We start from the raw sequence: 19,381 nt of genomic DNA on the forward strand, positions 1-19,381 counted from the left end.
AGGTGCTTTTACATCCAGGTTCTCCACCCGGGCAGCAATATCTTGCCACAATGCGGCAGCCCAGATGGGTTTGCCTCTGTGCTGCCAGTTGTTCTGCTTCCATTGCTGTAGCCACTCCCAGAGGGCATTTGCCACCATCCATGAGTCAGTATAGAGATAAAGTACTGGCTTTTTTTCTTGGTCAGCAACATCCAAAGCCAGCTGGATGGCTTTCACCTCTGCAAACCGACTCGATTCACCTTCTCCTTCAGCAGTTTCTGCGACTTGTGGTATAGGACTCTATACAGCAGCCTTCCACCTTTGATGTTTTCCCACAGTACTACAGGATCCATCTGTAAACAGGGCATACTGCTTCTCATTTTCTGGTAATTTATTATACAGAGGGGCCTCTTCAGCATGAGTCACCTCCTCTGGCGACACTCCGATGTCTTGGCCCTCTGGTGAGGCCGTGATCACTTCTAGAATTCCTGGGCAGGCGGGGTTTCCCATTTGAGCCTGTTGTGTGATGAGTGTGACCCCCTTACTCCACGTAGCATCAGTTGCATGATGTGTAGAGGGAACCCTCTGTTTGAACATCCAGCCGAACACAGGCGATTGAGGTGCCAAAAGGAGCTGTGCTTCAGTACCAACTACTTCTGAAGTGGCTCGAATTCCTTCATATGCTGCTAGTATTTCTTTTTCAGTTGGAGTGTAATGGACTTCAGATCCTCTGTATCCCCGACTCCAAAACCCTAGAGGTTGACCTCGAGTCTCTCCAGGTGCTTTCTGCTGGAGGCACCAGGTGGGGCCATTATCCCTGGCTGATGTGTAAAGCATGTTTTTCACATCTTGTCCTGTCCAGACTGGCCCAAGTGCTACTGCACGAACTATCTCCAGTTTAATTTGTTCAAAGGCTTGCTGCTGCTTAGGGCCCCATTCAAAGTCATTGTTCTTCTAGGTCACTCAATAGAGAGGGCTTATGATCAGACTATAACGTGGAATATGCATTCTCCAAAAACCCATGACGCCTAAGAAAGCTTGTGTTTCTTTGTTAGTTGGTGGAGATGTGGCTGTTATTTTGTTGATCACATCGATTGGGATATGAAGATGCCCGTCCTGCCATTTTATTCCTAAAAACTGGATTTCCTGTGCAGGTCCTTTGACCTTACTTTGTTTTATAGCAAAACTAGCTTTCAAAGGAATCTGGATTATTCTTCTCCCCTTCTCAAACACTTCCTCTGCTGTGTTGCCCCACGCAATGATGTCATCAATATATTGCAGGTGTTTGGGAGCTTCACCTTCTTCCAGTGCAGTCTGTATCGATCCATGACAAATGGTAGGACTGTTTCCACCCCGGGGCAGTTGATTCCAAGTGTACTGGATACCCTTCCACATGAAAGCAAACTGTGGCCTGCACTCTGCTGCCAGAGGGATTGAGAAAAATGCGTTGGCAATATCAATTGTTGCATACCGTTTGGCAGCCTTTTGACTCCAGTTCATATTGGAGTTCTAGCATGTCTGGTGCAGCAGCACTCAGTGGCAGTGTGACTTTGTTCAGGCCTTGATAGCCCACTGTTAGCTTCCACCCTCCGTTAGATTTTTGTAACAGCACAGCTTTTAAAAGTCCGTTGGCTTTGATTTCTAGTCCTGTGCGGCCATGACTTCTGAGAGGAGGTACACAACGTGTGTTGGTATGGTGGTTGACTTGCATGAAACCAAATGATTTGATTTATACAATTCTGCTGCTACGCTGTGCTGTTTAGTTTTGTAAGTCATGGGAAGAAACAGGTGATATATTGGGAATGCAGGATGACTTGTACATGACCGGTTAAATACAGTAACTCAGCTTCAATGTAACAGCCTGCATTATCTGTTTGTATGCTTGCCTGTACTGTCTTTTAATCTTATCTCACTCACTCTCCACCCCTACTCCTATGTTGCCAGTTCCCCTCATCTATCACTTTGCTCCCTGTGCAGGTGGAATGTTTTGATGGACTACTGTTACACCACACCATCTGGTAATCCTAGCGATGATCTTCGATATGATCTTTTTTTCAGGTAGGTCCTGTGTAAACCCCGTGTTTTGTGGGTCCTTCCTTTAAAAACAGTTACAAATCTCTCCAGTAGTGGTGTTCTAAACTGCCTGGAAAGTCTAAGCAATATTATCGGGGAGGACCGAAGGCTGGGCTTATAGATAACATGTCAGGACTTATCTTGTTTGTGAACATAAACATAGAAGCAAGTGCAAAGTTGTAAGAACTATGAAGGTAGAGAAGCATATATCTAAAATGGCTCTACTAGAGATACCATAAACACCCAAACTGAATGGCTAAACTGGCCTTTATTTTACCAAAGGTACCCTTGTGGTGAATGACAGTGATATAAAACATCATAGACTCCAGTTCAGGAAAGCAGTTAAGCAAATGATTAAAGATAAATAGATGCTCCTGCTTCTCCTCCCAGTAATAACATCTATTTGAATTGGAACTTTGAAAAACATCTTGGCAGTATCTCAGATTAAATCTTATCAGTGACAGTTGCTGGAGAGATAGTGTCTTCATTTGGAGTTACCTGTCTATACCGGTTAGCATACCTGATTACTTTTTGCTTCAGGTCTCAAGTTTCTTTGGGCACTGGAATTAAATGGTACCTTGGTTATAGCTGTGATATTGCAAAACAAAACATAATGTTTTTATAGGAATGCATTTCAGCCCAGGACCGTGCAGCCAAACAGGCAGGTTGTGGCTGCCCATGTTGGACATAAGGGCGCTGTGTTCTTTTCCAAGGAGCTAAAGCACTGAACTTGTTGCTTAAGTTATCTTATTCTTAGCTAAGAGCTTCAAAATGCTAATCATACAGCTGCTCATCCTAGTTTTAATCTTCTCTACAAAAACTAGCTGTGACAAGGACCCGCAAACAACTATAATTGAAAATGGCAAGAGCCAAATGGGCCGGTTTTCATTTGAGGTGTTTCGCTTTGTGAAGCACAAGAACCAGAAGATGTCTACGGTCTTCCTTCACTGTGTGACAAAGCTGTGCAGAGCAGATGACTGTCCCTTTCTTGTGCCAGTAAGTTTCAGTGGATGGAAGTTGCTGTTAATTATCTGGATATAAAATAGGCACACTGGGGTTATTCTGCATACAAATGCTATGGAAGTTTGGATGGCACCTAATGAAGGTGACTTGTAGAGTCTGAAGTAAGAATGTTTTTTGAGTCTGAAGGAATGTAAAACAACTAATGAAGAATAGGGCAATGAATATTGTCATCCGGAGACAGAATAATATTAGATCTGCAAAACACAGGTTGTTGAACACCTGAGAAATGACTTCTTCACCTTTTGGTCCTTAATTAATTTTTAAAAGTAACAACTCTGAGACAGCTTCAAAGCTGATATTCTTAGTATAGCATTTAAGAAACAAGGTATCCACAATCACAGTGGATGAACAGAAATATCTTAGAATAGAATTTATTGAAAACAGAAAGCTATAAAGATGTCTACGGTCTTCCTTCACTGTGTGACAAAGCTGTGCAGAGCAGATGACTGTCCCTTTCTTGTGCCAGTAAGTTTCAGTGGATGGAAGTTGCTGTTAATTATCTGGATATAAAATAGGCACACTGGGGTTATTCTGCATACAAATGCTATGGAAGTTTGGATGGCACCTAATGAAGGTGACTTGTAGAGTCTGAAGTAAGAATGTTTTTTGAGTCTGAAGGAATGTAAAACAACTAATGAAGAATAGGGCAATGAATATTGTCATCCGGAGACAGAATAATATTAGATCTGCAAAACACAGGTTGTTGAACACCTGAGAAATGACTTCTTCACCTTTTGGTCCTTAATTAATTTTTAAAAGTAACAACTCTGAGACAGCTTCAGAGCTGATATTCTTAGTATAGCATTTAAGAAACAAGGTATCCACAATCACAGTGGATGAACAGAAATATCTTAGAATAGAATTTATTGAAAACTTAAAGCTATAGTAAGTGCCATTATACTGACAAAGAAAATTTGAAAGAGTTTCTGATAGTGAAAAAAAAAAAATTACTGCATCCCCTATAGTTTATTGCCACCTCCCTTACAGTTTGGAAACTGCTGTTTTGTTGAAGTTCATGAAGTTGTTTCAATTCAAGAATTATTTAATTTTAGGAGTGTCAGGAATGACAAATACGTTTTGGAAATGGAAACATTTAAATAAACATATAAACACAGAATATTCAGTGTTGATGTCTTCAGAATGCAGTATAATTTCCTATTGAATGACTTATGATTTAGAATTTTAAAATGCTATCAGTTCAGTATACTTCTGACATTTTGTACATTATTTTATACTTTTATGTTACACTTTTAAATAATTCATTGTTTCTATTGAATTTATGCTCTGAGGTTTTTGAAGTTCTTTCACAAGAAGTTGAAATTAAAGAAATGCTCTTGGTTGAAGCATACCCAAGATTAAGGTAGATGATAAGTTAGAGATGTTAAAGGTGGATTCCAAATGACAGAGTGCTGGGGATTGTTTTAATGTGGGTCATTGCTATTTAGAACTCCATGGAAAATGTGTGAACTTTAACTCGAGAAGCTTGCTAGAATAGGGATTGTAGCATGTTGTCTATCCCTAGTCAAGCAAAACACATTTGTTGGGGAAAACTGTCTGTAAACAAAGCTTTGGGAAATTAACTACTGAAAATTTAATGTAAGATGGATCTTGTACACAACAGCAATGTAGTTCTGTAAATGAAGTGAGGCAAAATACAACGGGAAGCTGGGCATTTATAAGATAAACTTCATGGGAATATTGCAGTTGTTTTTATTGCAAAGTAATTTAATGCATACTAAGAAATAAAATCAAAGTTGTAGCATCGCTTATAAAAGAGTTTACATTAAAGCAGGAAGCACAGAAGGGCAATAATTCCATTCCACTCTGAAATTGTGATTGTTTTGATTAACCGCTCAGATTTGCAGTAACAGAGAAAGAAGAGACGCTGGTGGGAAGACAACTTGGAGCCCTCAGAGCACCTCTGGCAATGCTGTAATCTCTGCTGGCCCCATCATTACGAGAAGTGGTAGGAATGAGCAAACTTCTTCTATGGACCGCAGGAATTTCAGAAACTTGGGGAAATGTTTTGCAGTTTAATATAAATTTGCAGTGACTTAGAGAAAGGTTGGATTCTCCATGAGTTTACTGGGTATTTTTTCCCTACTGTTGGAGTCTTTGGTAGAAATTTGGAGCTAATATTTCTGTTCGGCTCACATGCTTCCTCCCTACCCCGGTAAAATCACTGTGGGATACTGTTATGCATATAAGGCCATTATAAAAGCTGAAACTCAGTGGGTTGACTTCTTTTTTTGTCAGATTTCACTGAAGATAATGGAATTTACGGTACTGTGTTCAGTGTTGCAATTTAATTTGGACAGCTAATGAATATTCACTGTCACTTTCTATTCACCATTTCTTCCAGCTTCACCTGTGGGTTTTTATCTAAGTGTTGCATAAAATTAATACATGCTATGCTTAGCCTTCAGCTATAAGAAAGAAATAGGATAAACACATTGTAAATTCTAAACAGAGTGGGCCAAAATCTACTCCTTTAAATCCAGGGTGAAATTCCATGATTTCTGTTTTTATTGCCGAAGTTTAAAAAAAAAAAAACCAACCAGCTCTAAATGCAACCTGCAGTCTCTGAAAAGAATTTATGTGACTGCTGTTGACAAAATAATAAAAACAAAATATTTGAAAAATGTTTAAGAAATTCTGTTTACAGATATTTATAAGTAGTTGCAGTTAAGCAACTGATTTCAGCAGTCTTAGATTTAGGAAGCTGAGAGCAGGACTGAATCCTATCTAGGAAAAATGAAACTCTTGAGAATAAAATCCTTCTTTATGTGCAAGGCACAACCTTAAGTGGTTGTGCCCACTTATACAAAGAGAACAACTGACCCTCCAGAATAGGGAACCATCTAGCAAGAGACCATTTTTAGAACAAATACCCTCTGTTAGAAGCAACATTTCTGCAATGAAAATGAGTATTTCTGTTCTGCATTATAGGAAAAATGAAACACTTGAGAATAAAATCCTTCTTTATGTGCAAGGCACAACCTTAAGTGGTTGTGCCCACTTATACAAAGAGAACAACTGACCCTCCAGAATAGGGAACCATCTAGCAAGAGACCATTTTTAGAACAAATACCCTCTGTTAGAAGCAACATTTCTGCAATGAAAATGAGTATTTCTGTTCTGCATTATACATAGTCCCAATTGAGTTGCTGCTATCTGATTAGTCAAGAAAAAGTGAGAAGAACTAACTTCAAAGTTGCATGCGTGAGTACTTATGGGAAATGAATGACAGATTTGCTCAAACATGTATGCTAAAGAAATGCTGCCTTAGGCAAGGAATGGAAACTAGATAAAGCTTGTTATATAAGCAACCCCTATGAGGTAATCTAGCTTATGATTGAAATGCTGTGAATGCTATTTTTACAATTTAAAAAAAAAAGATACTCATCGATTACCTTTAAATACTGCATAACTTCAAGCAAACAAAGATGTGTCCACTGGTGTTTAATGACCCCAAAGAAAGGATAAATGATTTTATAATTTCTTGACAACTGTTGAGTTTGTTTTTTTTTAAATGAAAACATGAATAAGGCTGGAAAAGGAGAATAATAATGTTTTTAGGTGTCTTCTACTTGAGATATGTGGCTAAAGCTTTTTAGATTAGACATATTTCTGCACCTCTATAGTACGCTTTTGGAGCATCCCACTCCTGCTGACAGAAGGATGGTTTGATGGGAAGTATTCTGAAAAAAATGGGATTCAGTTCTGAACTCTGCCACGAATTTCCTGAGTGGCATTGGGCAAGTCAATTAATCTGACTTGCACTCCATTTTTCCTTCTGGAGCAGAAAGAGGGAATCATTGTGAAAATAAATGCATTAAAAATGTGAGGTTCATGAATACTATAGTCAAGGAAAGAAAAAGGGGAACATCATGAGAGAACGTGAACAGAACTATCTGGTTTTGGATGAAGAGTGCCAGCGTGCAGTGCTGGCTTACTCTGGTGCGATGCTGCATGGAGGCGCTTATACTATTTTCAAGGCCAAGTCTGGTCCAGCTTTAGTACAGGTAACATTTGTACAGACCCTGTCAAACCTGCTGCGCCTGACTCACCATAGTAGGTACCCCAGTATTAGGTCTGCAGTTGCATGGATGTGCAACCCCTCACTTCCCTCGTTTATGTTGGTGCTGCATCTGTCCCAGGGACGGTCCTGTGCACATTGGTGTCTGCAGAGGCACCTCGAGTTAGCCACGTCTCCCCATTACTCTAGTCACCAGTTGTTCTGGTATCAGAGCTGTTTATGCAGTTATCTTGATAGGAACTGAATAGTGCTACTGCAAATGAGTAATGGTCCTTCTGTGTATTTCTGAACTCTTATTTCTAACATTTTGTTCTTTTCAGAGAAACTTTATTCTTGTTTGCTAATCTAAAATAAGTCATTACAGGAGACATACACAGAAGAAAATGTTTTAGTCTCTGTGTATAGAAACAAAGCAGGTACCTACTTGTGAAGGTGAAATCGTGTAGCTTTTGATGGATGTCTCACTTAAACTTAGAAGACAGCTGCTCAAAACAAATGTATACGTGAGCTGTGCTTACAAGTTGCACAAAAAAGCAAAAACAGTGACAAGAAATGTAGTTCTGAGATGGACAATAGTAAGTAAGTAAAAACTGAAGAAAAATACAAATGTTTCCCTGAATATAATGCCACTGTGTAACTGTCGAGAAAAATGAGCATGGGGAAAGGGCACTTTTGTAATCATTTGTGGTCACTGATGTATTTTTCCTTGAAAAACTCAAGTTAATTTTTTTTCCCTATAGAGATCTTCTTGTAATATAATTAACAGTGAAGGGATTTGCATATAATACCATGCTTATGGTTGTATTTTTATTGAGGGACAGAATAGAACTGGCCACATCTTCAATTAAGAGGTTCCTGCATTAAGGTGTGGGTTTTGTTTGTTTGGGTTTTTTTTGCCACAGAATACTAAGTAACTTCATATTGGTGTGCTCACATTAAAGATGAAGCAATGTCGTGTAATTAATGTTGTTGTCCTTATTCTAGCAGAGATGTTAAAAGCTACTAGTCAACATTGCAAGTGTAGCTGATGTGTTTTGAAAATAAAGCTAGGACTATTGGCTTTTGTGTTGCAAGGAGGGGAGGTCGTAGGCAGAAGTATTTGTAAAATATAATGCATCCCATTTTTGTTTTATACAGATGAGATGCCAACCAACAATTCACAGCTTGGTAAGTTAATCAGAATTCCAAGAGACATAAAAGAGGGTTTATGAGTGAAACAGAACTGAGGAGGCGAACCATTTTGATTGAGCTCTATGCACTGAGCTGGAATGGGGTTTTTTTTGGCTTTTTTTTGGCTTTTTTTTGTCATTTAAATGAGTCAATACTGACATGCTGTAAAGAAAGCAATTGGTGAATCTGGAGTGCTCAGTTTAATTTGTGTACCCAGCCCCACCAACATAGCAACTTCTAATTCCTATGATGGAATTGAAATGAAAATCTGCTGCTATGACATATGAGGGTGAGGGAACATTGCAACTGCCAGATGCAAAATCAGACTTAAGCAGTAAAATTTGCTTGTGCCACGCAGGAGTAGAGCAGCAAAATGGTTATTATGGTGCAGTCCAGCTCAGTTCACAGCTCAAAGTCAGAAGAGCTCTGCTTCAGCTCCTGTTCTCCTGGCATTTAACCACACAAAGAGCCTATGGAGAAGCTTGGATAGAACTTGTGGTCTGCTAGGGCAATGAAGGAAACAGGCTGCAGGGGAGATCAGGTCTCTAAGTTTTAGGGTGCTTCTCCTTTGGGTACTTGGAGGACTTGTTTCAGCCTGTCTGTTACTGTTCTCTGCTGGTAACAAGGAGTAGCTAATGACTAAGAAAGGATGGTCAAGTTAATCAGGTGGTCCTTTGGGCCATTCTTCCTCTTACTTGTTCATAACAGGACCGAGTAGCACAAGCAACCTATCCTGTCCTCTGAACTCTAATACTATTTGTTCCCTTTTCTCAACTTAGACCACATAAAAGCAGCTACCTTCTTTCCTGGCATGGAAACAAAGTTCTCCCTGTAATGAATTGCTCCCTAGTGTGTTTCTACCCATGGGTATCATTAAAATAATAAAAATAAAAAGCACATTCTCCATTTGCTGCACACGGCTTGCTGTGTTAATGGCTGCTACCTTTCCTTCCTATCCAACGAAAGCAGCAGCCCTCTCTTTCCATCCCAGAGCAACAGCATTCCTGCTGTCCCAGTGGAGAGCATAGAGGTAGAGCAAGGTGGGATTACTACTGTAGTGGAGAGAAGACAAGTAAGGTCAGAAGGCAGCACAGTGTTGAGAAGGGGAGGGCAACCTGATCAACAGAGCTGACTTTTTTCAGCTTTGGTGAGGAGGGGAGGGATTGATCATGTTCAAGGCAGGTGGCTGCTTCTGGGAGGAGCAGTCTGGTTTCCCACGTAGAAGCTGTGTTGTCATTTCACCTCACTCTCCAGCACTGGTAATGGCAAACACACATTGGTGCTTTGGGTAGCACCTACCACTCAAATGTTCTTTTTTTTTTTTCTTTTTCCCTCCTGCTGGTAAAGATGGTACAGGCTGGATGTGTGTGTTCCAGTATCCAGGAGTTGGTCCATGGACAGCCTGTTGAGCTATGCTAAATAGTAAATACATATGTTACCTCCTCTCTCTGAGGATTGATGAACATGTTAAGAAACCTTCTGTGAAGGCGTACAGAGAAGCTTAGAGTAGCTTATATATCTGGTGCCAGATATGCCTGCTAAGGATTTATATACCCTTTGAATTGAGATGTGGATAATGATATCAGGGAGGAAATCCTTTCATTAACTTGATTAGGCCACAAATCCTTGATAGTTCTTGGACAGTGATAGTCTTGCCTTAAATAGCACAGGTCAAGGTTGGTCACTAGCATATGGGGGATTATGCCTTAGAAGTATCCCTACTGTCTTTATACCCCAGCATGATGAGTATTGAAAGAACTAATAATTATTTTCAAAGTATACTTAGATAAGCTTTATCCAAGTAGTCAGGTGCTCATTCTGAAGTACAGTTTTAGTCCTTTCATTGTAATTATTCTGTATACAGGGTGTTGTAACGGAAAGTCAGAAGTGTTTGGCACCGCTGAGAGATTCTAACCATATCTTACCTGTGCATTTTTGTTCTCCTTGCAGCTCATCCAAACGGACCTCCTTTCCAGCTGAACTCAGTCACCAGCGCACTGATTTCAGGCATTGTCATCCTAGGAATCACAAGTGTTTTCTTTTTTGTATGTTCCCTAACTCTTCTGCACAGAAAATGGCCCAACAGTTCAGTCTTGAGTGGCATCCGAAACCCAGTTTTCAACTGAAAGTAATGATTTACTTGCACTTTTTCTTTGGGGTTGCCTTTTTTGTCTATGAAATATTATTCCATTAAAAAGTAATATTAAGGCAACACTCCAGCTGTATCCAGCTTCTATTCCAGCTATTCTATATTTGTAGATTTGCTAGATGTTGTTGTGTAGGTAAGCAGCAGTGATATTGGTAACAATCCTAGAAAATTATGAGAATCTCAATTGTGTTTGTGATCAGAGGGTATGACATTATGCCCATGGGTGTGCTGACAATAGAGGTCGTGTCTCCAGCTTCCCAGTAAGGTCTCAAAGCTGAAGATGCTGAAGGTGAGAACCTTTCCAAGTATGCCATTCTTATACAAAACTTGACACATTCAGAAACATTCGTAAGTTCATAAACGCCTACAAAGATAAGGATCACTTCTGTTTTGTCATAGTGTTTTTCACAGATTTGAAAAAATGATTGTGTCTCAGGAGGAACTTGTTTTCATCTATCTTGGCTAAAAATAGCCCCAGAGAGACTTAGAATAAGTAACTTTGGCTTATTATTCACATGGACATGTTTTCTTAGATATATCTTCCATCAAATTGTGGTGATAGCATGTGAAGGATATAATTTGGTTGGGTATCTTTGAGTCAAGTGGATTTAGGGCAAACTGCAGTTGGTCCCAGGGAACAATGCTGCAGTTCTTGAGGTAGAAAAAAATTTTTTCCAGAAAAATTATTGAGTGACAATCTGAGAGCTTTAAATCTAACTTTAATCTAACTAAACTTTTAATCTAACTTTAAATCTAAGCAGGAACTTAATTCTGCACAGAATTGCCACATCTGCAGCCTTCGGTCAAATTCTAACCCTGGGAACTGCTACAAGGGGAAAAGTATTCCTTTCCCCCTGAATTCTTGAAAAGGCAAGCTAATACAAACACGTAATGCCCAAACTTTCCTCATACAAAATTATTTTTGGAGCACAATTTGGCAGTTGAGTAAAAGTCTCATTAATGTCCTAATTTGTAAGGACCAGTCTTGCCCCATGAGTTTTCAAGTTCTCACATAAGGCTTTCCTTTCTACAAGAAGAGTTGTAGATCAATGCTTATTTCTTTAGCAGATTTTCTGCATGGATTAGACTTCTTCACTGCATGGATGAGGGGAAGAGGGCAACTAGAAGGATAACAGGCCACAAGCAGTACTGTACTGTTGACTCTAGTTAATCTGATAAACATCAGACTTATCTGAAGTGAGTGTGAGTGACCAGGTGCCCTCAAACAGGAGCACAGGGCAGTGGTGCATAGCCGTGTAGAATAGACAAAAATGCTGGTACTAGAGAGGCCACTGTAGACACAACATATATTAAGCTGGACTGGATAGACAGTTGGGATTTTGGTCACACGTACAGCAGTTCAATTTCATTTTTTATGTCCTGTACATATTGGCCTAGAAACACCTCATTGATATTTATCATCATCCTGTGTTAACCATGTCTGTGTTTTCATTGATGTGACACAACTGGCTAATGATCAGGGTTTTTTGGCTCTCAAGACTAAAGACAAATACAGACTTGTTCTCAGTTTTCTCTGATCCTGCAAATGCTGTATAAAGGCCTGTTGTTCGCAAAGTCCACTGTGCTGTAGTGTGGTATCCCTAACAACAAATACTGTGCCTGTTTTCCTCCAGTCTTAATACCTCAGAAACATTTTTGCACTTCAGGGGTTAGGTCTGATGACATGTAAAACATGATTGTTTAATAAAATTATTTGAAACATTTCAGAACAGATGCTTTGTCTGAACTGTCTTCCTCCCCCAGTCAAATTGTTACAGTTTTGTACGTGCTTTCAGAGACCTCATTCTACAAAGATGAAAACTGGACATGCTTTTTTAAGTCAGTTTGGTAAGAGCTTTCAATATATAGGATAAATTAATGTAAGTATAACTTTACTGGCCTTTAAAGGAGGGTGATAAACTCTGGAGATTTATATCCCTGTCTGGGGATAGATAAATTCAGATAATCTATTTTTATTTACTCATAAAGACAACCATAGAAATTCCATTAATGTAATTACTACTTCATAACCAGCAGCTTTAGCTGAAAGTTTCCAGTGATGGAGATAGCCATTACCATCCTTAGTAAGTTGTTCCAACAATTAATTGTTGTCTTTAGTACTTTTTAAAAGACTATTTCTAATGGGAATGTGCCCAGCTTAACTTGCCAGCCATTAGAAACTGTTGTGCCTTTGTCTGCTAGACTGAGCGAGACCCTTTTTCTAACACAAATCTCACATAATTTGTTTAAGACCACAGGAAAAAAAAAAAAGTGAATGGTGCTGAAAAAAAAAAAAGAAAAACAAAAGCTGCTAATATAAAAATATCATACTTGTCCTATTTCAATTTCTCTGTATTTCTGGAAAGACAGTTTGTTGCTTTTATATAGAGAAAAGTAATTTACAGTAATTAACAAAGACTTGGTGACCAAACTTTTCGATGCTTGGGTAGCCTATTACAAAAATGGAGTTGTTACCCAATAATGTAATATGCAAAATGTTTTTCTTATGTTAGTTAAAATTTCTGGAGTGGTTTGTTTTTGTGAAGAACCAGATAAGATTATGTTCTTTGTGTAACTTTTCCTCACGTGAAAATTAATAGGTACCAAAGGGTGATCCCACGCTAGTTAAGTTACTGAACAGAGTTCCCACAGGCATCTGTAGGAGTCATTGCTGAGCTTGCTATGGATTGAATGTATTTGTCTCCATCATTCATTAAATGAGATAAATACCTGTTCCTCCTTGGTAAAGCAACATGGAGAGTCACAGGTGGAAGATGATGTCTAAAACCAGGCTTATTCATTTGCAGATCTGACATGGGAATGCTTTACGAATGGTTTTAGGGGAGGTGAAAACTTGTGCCAGGCTGCCCAAATGTTTCTGGCAAGGAGAGGCCTGACTGTATTTGTAAAAACATCCCCATCCTGGTTTGTTTGAAAGAAGTATACAGGTATTGAGGAACACGTGGAGGCCAAAACTCGTGATCTCACAAGTTTCAAGAAACAGGTTAGGTAGAAGTTGGGTGAATGTGCACGAAGGTTACACCCTGCTTTTTTGAAGTGCAGGATGTTAGGTGAGAGGGAAGGGGGAATGGATTGAAAACATGAATTACATACAGTAGGCAGGGACTTCTGGCACTTGAGATACCAAGTTTTAAATGGAGCAGTGAATTAAGAAGACACTTTGTACTTTGGATGAAGGAACTCTAGCCAGATACATAATGGAGGTCTCACAGGTGTTAAGTGAAACTGAATTACTAAAAGAATAGTGGCTCTGCTAATAAAATCACTTCTATTAGGGGTGCCCATTACATGTGTTAAATGTTCTTTTTGCGCAGAGGTCAGGTTTCTGCAGGTAAGCACAGTGTACTGAAAAGTTCTCAGGTCTGTGACCCCAACTGGGGGGCAGACAGAAAAGGAACTGAGTGAGACTTTAAGCTTAGGTCTAAATCCAGTAGAATTTAGTAAATCTATAAAGAGGTGAAAACACTTCCTGGGTTCCTGTCTTTGGAAGAAATAAATTTCATATCCAACTGGAGCTATGCATACCAGTGCTTGGCATAAATTCAGCTGATATTTGAGAAACAGGCCTTGGCAAGGGAACCTGGAAGTAAATCACATTTCCCACTTCATTCAGCAGGCAATATTTCTTACTCTTGATATCTCTTAGGCTCTACAAATATGCCAGAAGAAGCAGCCTTGCCCTGTGAAGCTACTCATCTTTTCATCTGTAGGAGACACAGGCAGGAACATTGTGATAAACTAGGAAATGTTCCAAGTGTGGCAAATTTGTCCTTCCTTAGGTTACTCCCAGGTTTTATTTCAGTGCCACTTGGACCTTTCCCATGCCTTTCAGGAAGAAGAGGTAGGATGGAGTTGGAAGAAACAGCAGAAAGTAGCTCTGCAGAGTCATTAGTGGCTGGACTGGCCGTTTGATACACTGACAGTTTCAGGGTTGTACCATGGCTCTTTGCCGTGATGTCTGTTTTGAAAAGTTTTTGTAACTTTTCTGTTATTCACTAGTTAATTAACTCTTTCCTAGTCTTTAAAAGAATGTTTGTACAATTAGGAAGCACATCCTTGAGATAGTGAAATTGAAAATGTAAGGCAGAAAAGTTGTTCACGTGACTAACCTTGTGAAGAAGGTAAACTAATTACTATTGGCAAACTAAGGAGGGTTGCTGGCCAGCCAGATTTCAAATGCTGGTATTACATTTATAACCTCTGCTTTTGGACTTCATGGTGTAGTGTGAAAAGTCCTTTGTGCTAAAGCAGGACCCACACCAGTGTTTGCAACCAAGAAATACTGTTTAGCAATAGCTCAAACGTTTTGCAAGTTCACTTGCAATGACCTGCTAAAAGGGGAAATCTTCAGTGCTTTGGACCGATATGGTGGTGGTTATTAGAGACATAGAGCATCCTAGCCGGAGCAGGCATTACATTCTCTGTTTCCATGCTGAACTGGCTTGCTTATGTTTAGGCTCTAGGTCTCTGAGGTGCGTTCATCAAACTTGCTTGTTTTGCATAAACAAATAGAAGAAAAGGCTTGCTTCAGCATGTTTTCAACCTCTTTCCCTGGATTGGAGAATGAATCAGGAGAGGCCCTGTGTTTTTGCTAGCAGCACACTAAATTTCCCATCACGATGGAGAGGCTGAATGATGTCTGTTATAGGTACTGTTCAGAGCTGGAGAGGCAATGTCTGCTCTTGTGACTGTTTTCCCCTCAGCTCTTTAATCCCGTGTCTCTTGATTCAAGCTGAGGTCTGCCTCTATTCAGTCAATTTTATTGTTCTTAACAGGTGGTAACATCTATCTGCTCAGCAGCTGTTTTGAGGGACAGGCACTGTTTTTGTGGTTTGTTTATTTTTAACTTTTTTAGAACACAGATTTTTATTTTCTTTTTTTTTTACCTTATGAAGGGGAATTAGTGTACTGGGTTCATCAGTGAGATCACAGGTTACTTTATATAGCAGATATTCCTGATTTTTTTTTTTTCTTTCCTCTCCAGATGGAGTAACACCTGCAGTGCTTCCCTCCCTGCCTCCCCCCACAAACACGGACCAGTGGGTTGCACATTGTTGTCAAAGCACTGTAACTAGTACAGCCAGAGCCATGAAATGGGTGGCCAGGACAGCTGCTCCCAGTCAGCCACATCGTTGTTTCCTGGTGCCTCCTAGGCTGTGAGTCCTACTCTGGTAGCGCTCTGCACATGCTTTGTACTTGGCAAAGCAAGAACATCGTCTTGGCAATGCTTTTGCTGTTCGTTTATATTGCTGCACATTGATATTGCCGAGTAGCTTGTTCTACTACGCATGAACTCCACACAGACTTGCTCTGGTGGGAGCGCTGATTAAATACACTAACAGAAGTGTATGAGTTAATGGGAAATCACTGAGTAACCCCCTCTCTGGATAATTGTGTTTGCTTCCACAAAGGAAGGCAGAACAGCGAGAGGGGGAGGTGGCAGCGCTATGGCCTCAGGTGAGAAAGCAGCAGCCTCTGCAGAATGAGCTGTCAAGATGTCAGGTTGCAAGGAAGAGATGCAGCTTTATTCCCTGTCTGCAGTCACCTGGGCTTCAAAGGCTGGTAAATGTGTTATGCAGCAGGAATTGATAATGTTTTATGGTATCTATGGGGCAACCACGTGTCTATTCTTGGCCTGGTATACTCCGGGACAGTTAGTGCGTTAAGGTAGGCTCTGTAGTATAAACTAGGAAGGACTGTGTCATCCTAGGGAAATCTGCTTTGATACTGAGTCTGCAATAAGATCACAAGTGGACAGAGCAAAAACTTAAGCACTTCTGCAGCAGGAATGGGCTTTTTGCTTTGATGACACTTTGACATTCTCAGCAGAGTCAGCTGGGAAAATCTTTTATCAGTGCTTGCAGAGGACTGCACTGGTACACCGCTCAGATAAGAACCTGTCTCTGGGAGCCTTTATTAAATTAATTGCACTTAATAAAGATGTTTCTGGTCTGTCAGGCCAAATCTGTGGGTGTGGCTTGTGCCTTGGCTCTTAAATTAGTTAATGTTAAACTTAGACATGCTTTGAGTATGGTCTTGTTTCAGTAACTACTCTAATTTTAATCCTTTATAGTAGGAATTGCCATGAGCTCATGACAGTGCTTTGTCTTTGCTTAGCATTTTTCAGATCTCCAGGTTCTTTAAGAGTATTAGGTTCTCTCCAGGCTGAACAAGTTCCATTCCTTCAGACTTTCCCCACAGGGCAAGTGCTCCAGCCCCTGACAATCTTGGTGGCTCTCCACCAGACTTGTTCCAGTTTATTGGTGTCTTCCTTCTAGTGGGGAAACCAAAAAAGGACACAGTATCTAGCTGCGGTGCAAAAAGTGGTGAGTAGTGGGGGATAATTGCTTCCCTCAATCTACTGGCCATGCTCCTGTTCATACAGCCCTGGACATTGTTGACCTGCCTTGCTGCCAGGGCCCACTGCTGGCTCCAGTGCAGCCTGCTGTCCACCAAGATCCCCAAGACATTTTCAGTAGAGCTGCTCCTCAACCAGTCAGTCCCCCGACTGTATCATTGCGGGGGTTATTCCCACCCACGTACAGGACTTTGCAGCTGTTCTTGTTGAATTTCATGAGGTTTCTGTCAGACTATTCTTCCAGCCTGCCCTGGTTCCTCTGAATGGCAGACCTGCTCTTGAGTGTATCAGCTGATCCCACTAATTTGCTGTCATCTGCATACTTGACAAGAGCATACTCTGTCACCTTCTCCAGGTCATTGATAAAGGCATTAAACAGGACAGGTCTCAAGTAGGCTTCTGCAGTACTCCATTTGTTGCTGGTATCCAGGACAATGACCCATTAGCCACTACTCTCTGAACTCAATCATCCAACAAAATTTTTACCACCTAGCTGTTCACGCATCCAGATCATAATGTTCTAACTGGGATAGAATGCTGTGGAGACCATGCGGAAACCTTGCTGAAGTTGAGGTGAATAATGCATGCTGTGCACTCAATCACAGATTCAGTCATTTTATTCTGTTTGTCAAGCACCATTTTACCCTTGGTAAATCCATGCTTGCTTTTTCCAATCACCACCACTTTCTCTGTGTGCCCAGAAATGTTTTCCAAGAGCACTTGCTGCATGATTGCTCCAAATGCTGAAGAGCACTTGGGATTCAACCCAGGAGGCTGAGTGTTGCCACCTGCAGGTAGCTATGAAGCTTGTGGTTGAAGTCTGTTTCCCATTCACCAGTCATCGCATTGGCCTGCAGTCGCTACCGTTCCTCCGTTTCTTTAACTGAAAGAGATTGTTGCTGTCACTTCAACGTTCAAGTTCTGCTGATCATGTGTGATAGGGACAATGGTGATGCTACACAGCAAAGGTTGTTTTATTTGTTTATTTTTAATCAGGAAATTACATCAGAAATCCAATACTGACAGAGGGCTAATGTTACAAAGTAAAGCACTAAGAAGCTATGCTCAAGCATGGTGTGTTTTCTTGGAAAGGCTCTTATTTTTCATGGAGCCTTGTTTTGCAAGGCACAGGACGAACAGTGAACTAGGGTAGTTTCAAGCAATGCATGAAAAGGAGGTTACTGGCTAGTGGAGCCCTGTCTCCTTTACCGAAGAAGTTAGTTTCCAGTGAATGAGGTAGAGAAATGGTTTAAGAGATGATGGTCACGTGATTAAACCTGTTGATTCTGGTCTGCCAATTTAGACAATGCTTCTGAGTCAATCTCTTGCTGGACGTGGCTGGGTTGAATTGACAGGTTGAATTGAGGTCTTGCTCTGTACCTTAACTCTTAATCTTCTCCCCAAATCCTGTCTACTCAAGCCAAAGCCTTAATCCTTGGCATCGTTCCTGGTACAGCTTTCCGCCACTGTGTCTGCCGTTATTCTGACCTTGCCTGCTTCTTTAGGACTCCTTGGCACTGTAAGCTCTGTGCTGTCCCACGACCATAATTCTTGCTGGGTGGGTGGGTGCCTGCCTTCTCTCGTTCCTGACCTCAACCTGCCTTGACTGCAACCCTTCTGCTTCTGTCTAGCCAGCCTGGATTAACCCTAAGCTGTGACCACGCGGGAGCCGTGTCAGCAGCTACTCCCACTGTGATTCTGGTTCTGAGTGCCAGTGCCCTCCCTCCTGGGGTGGGGGTGGTTAAGCCCAACTTCTGTTAGGCGGCTGTTGCATTCTCAATTTCTATGTACCTGGCATAGGGCACATGGGACCTCTGGTTACAGTAATGAAAGTGTACAGTGACAAACAGTCTAGAAAATGAATTCTTGTTTTGGTAAATGTCAAACTTACTGTTCCTCCGGGTAAGTCTTAAGCAAATAAATCTTGATGCTCAACATATTGAGCATGCTCTGCTGCTGCCATCATACTGGAGAGAAGAAATACTAGCATTAAGAGGAAGCAAAAATGTTAAGCAGTAGAAAACCTTATGCTAATATTCTTGCATTTATCTCATAATTGAAAATAAACTGAAATATATGTGCTTCAGTAGGTTTTTTTTTGTCTATTCTGTTTTGGACTGGAGTTGTGCAAAAATGTCACTGATACACTCTGATTTACATGGATGTGAATCCAGTGTGAGGGCCCTCTGCAGTTAATAAAATAAAGATACTTGCATTCTCAGAGGGCATCCCTCTTATGTACTTCCTCAGCTGTTCATTCATGTGATTTGTACAGGTTTGCTCTGATGCTGCAGAGTCTATTTGCTATTCCCATCGTTTTATGAGTTTTGTGGTGGAAGAAATCTGGAGAGACACTTACCCTGCTTCTTGTTTCTGTTTCTATGATTGACTGGGTTAATTCTGCTTATAAGTGTGTTGGGGCTGCCAATAATCTCTTTTAAGGTGGGTATGGAGATCACTTGTCTTTGCTTGCCTGCAGACAAAGAAGCTGAGCTTTGCTGCTGTTTGTGCTGTCTGGAAACAGCTTCCCCCTGTGAGAAATACCTCTGTAATGATTACCAGGCAGTGA

General features: G+C 40.7%; 1 protein-coding gene across 1 annotated transcript in view; it reads left to right on the forward strand.

Annotated features, from left to right (window-relative positions):
* The window catches only part of ZPLD1 (zona pellucida like domain containing 1), a 25,029-nt gene extending 14,619 nt beyond the window's left edge, over nt 1-10,410 (forward strand). Inside the window, exons 6-10 of the mRNA XM_009289726.2 lie at nt 1,957-2,037; nt 2,877-3,048; nt 4,933-5,041; nt 8,252-8,281; nt 10,235-10,410. Coding sequence (XP_009288001.1) covers nt 1,957-2,037; nt 2,877-3,048; nt 4,933-5,041; nt 8,252-8,281; nt 10,235-10,410 — 568 coding nt within the window. The remainder of the gene's footprint in view (nt 1-1,956; nt 2,038-2,876; nt 3,049-4,932; nt 5,042-8,251; nt 8,282-10,234) is intronic.
* Nucleotides 10,411-19,381: the final 8,971 nt, after the last annotated feature.

The sequence above is a fragment of the Aptenodytes forsteri genome, unplaced genomic scaffold (genome assembly GCF_000699145.1).
Source record: "Aptenodytes forsteri isolate BGI_AS27 unplaced genomic scaffold, ASM69914v1 Scaffold61, whole genome shotgun sequence".
Taxonomy (NCBI): Eukaryota; Metazoa; Chordata; class Aves; order Sphenisciformes; family Spheniscidae; genus Aptenodytes; species Aptenodytes forsteri.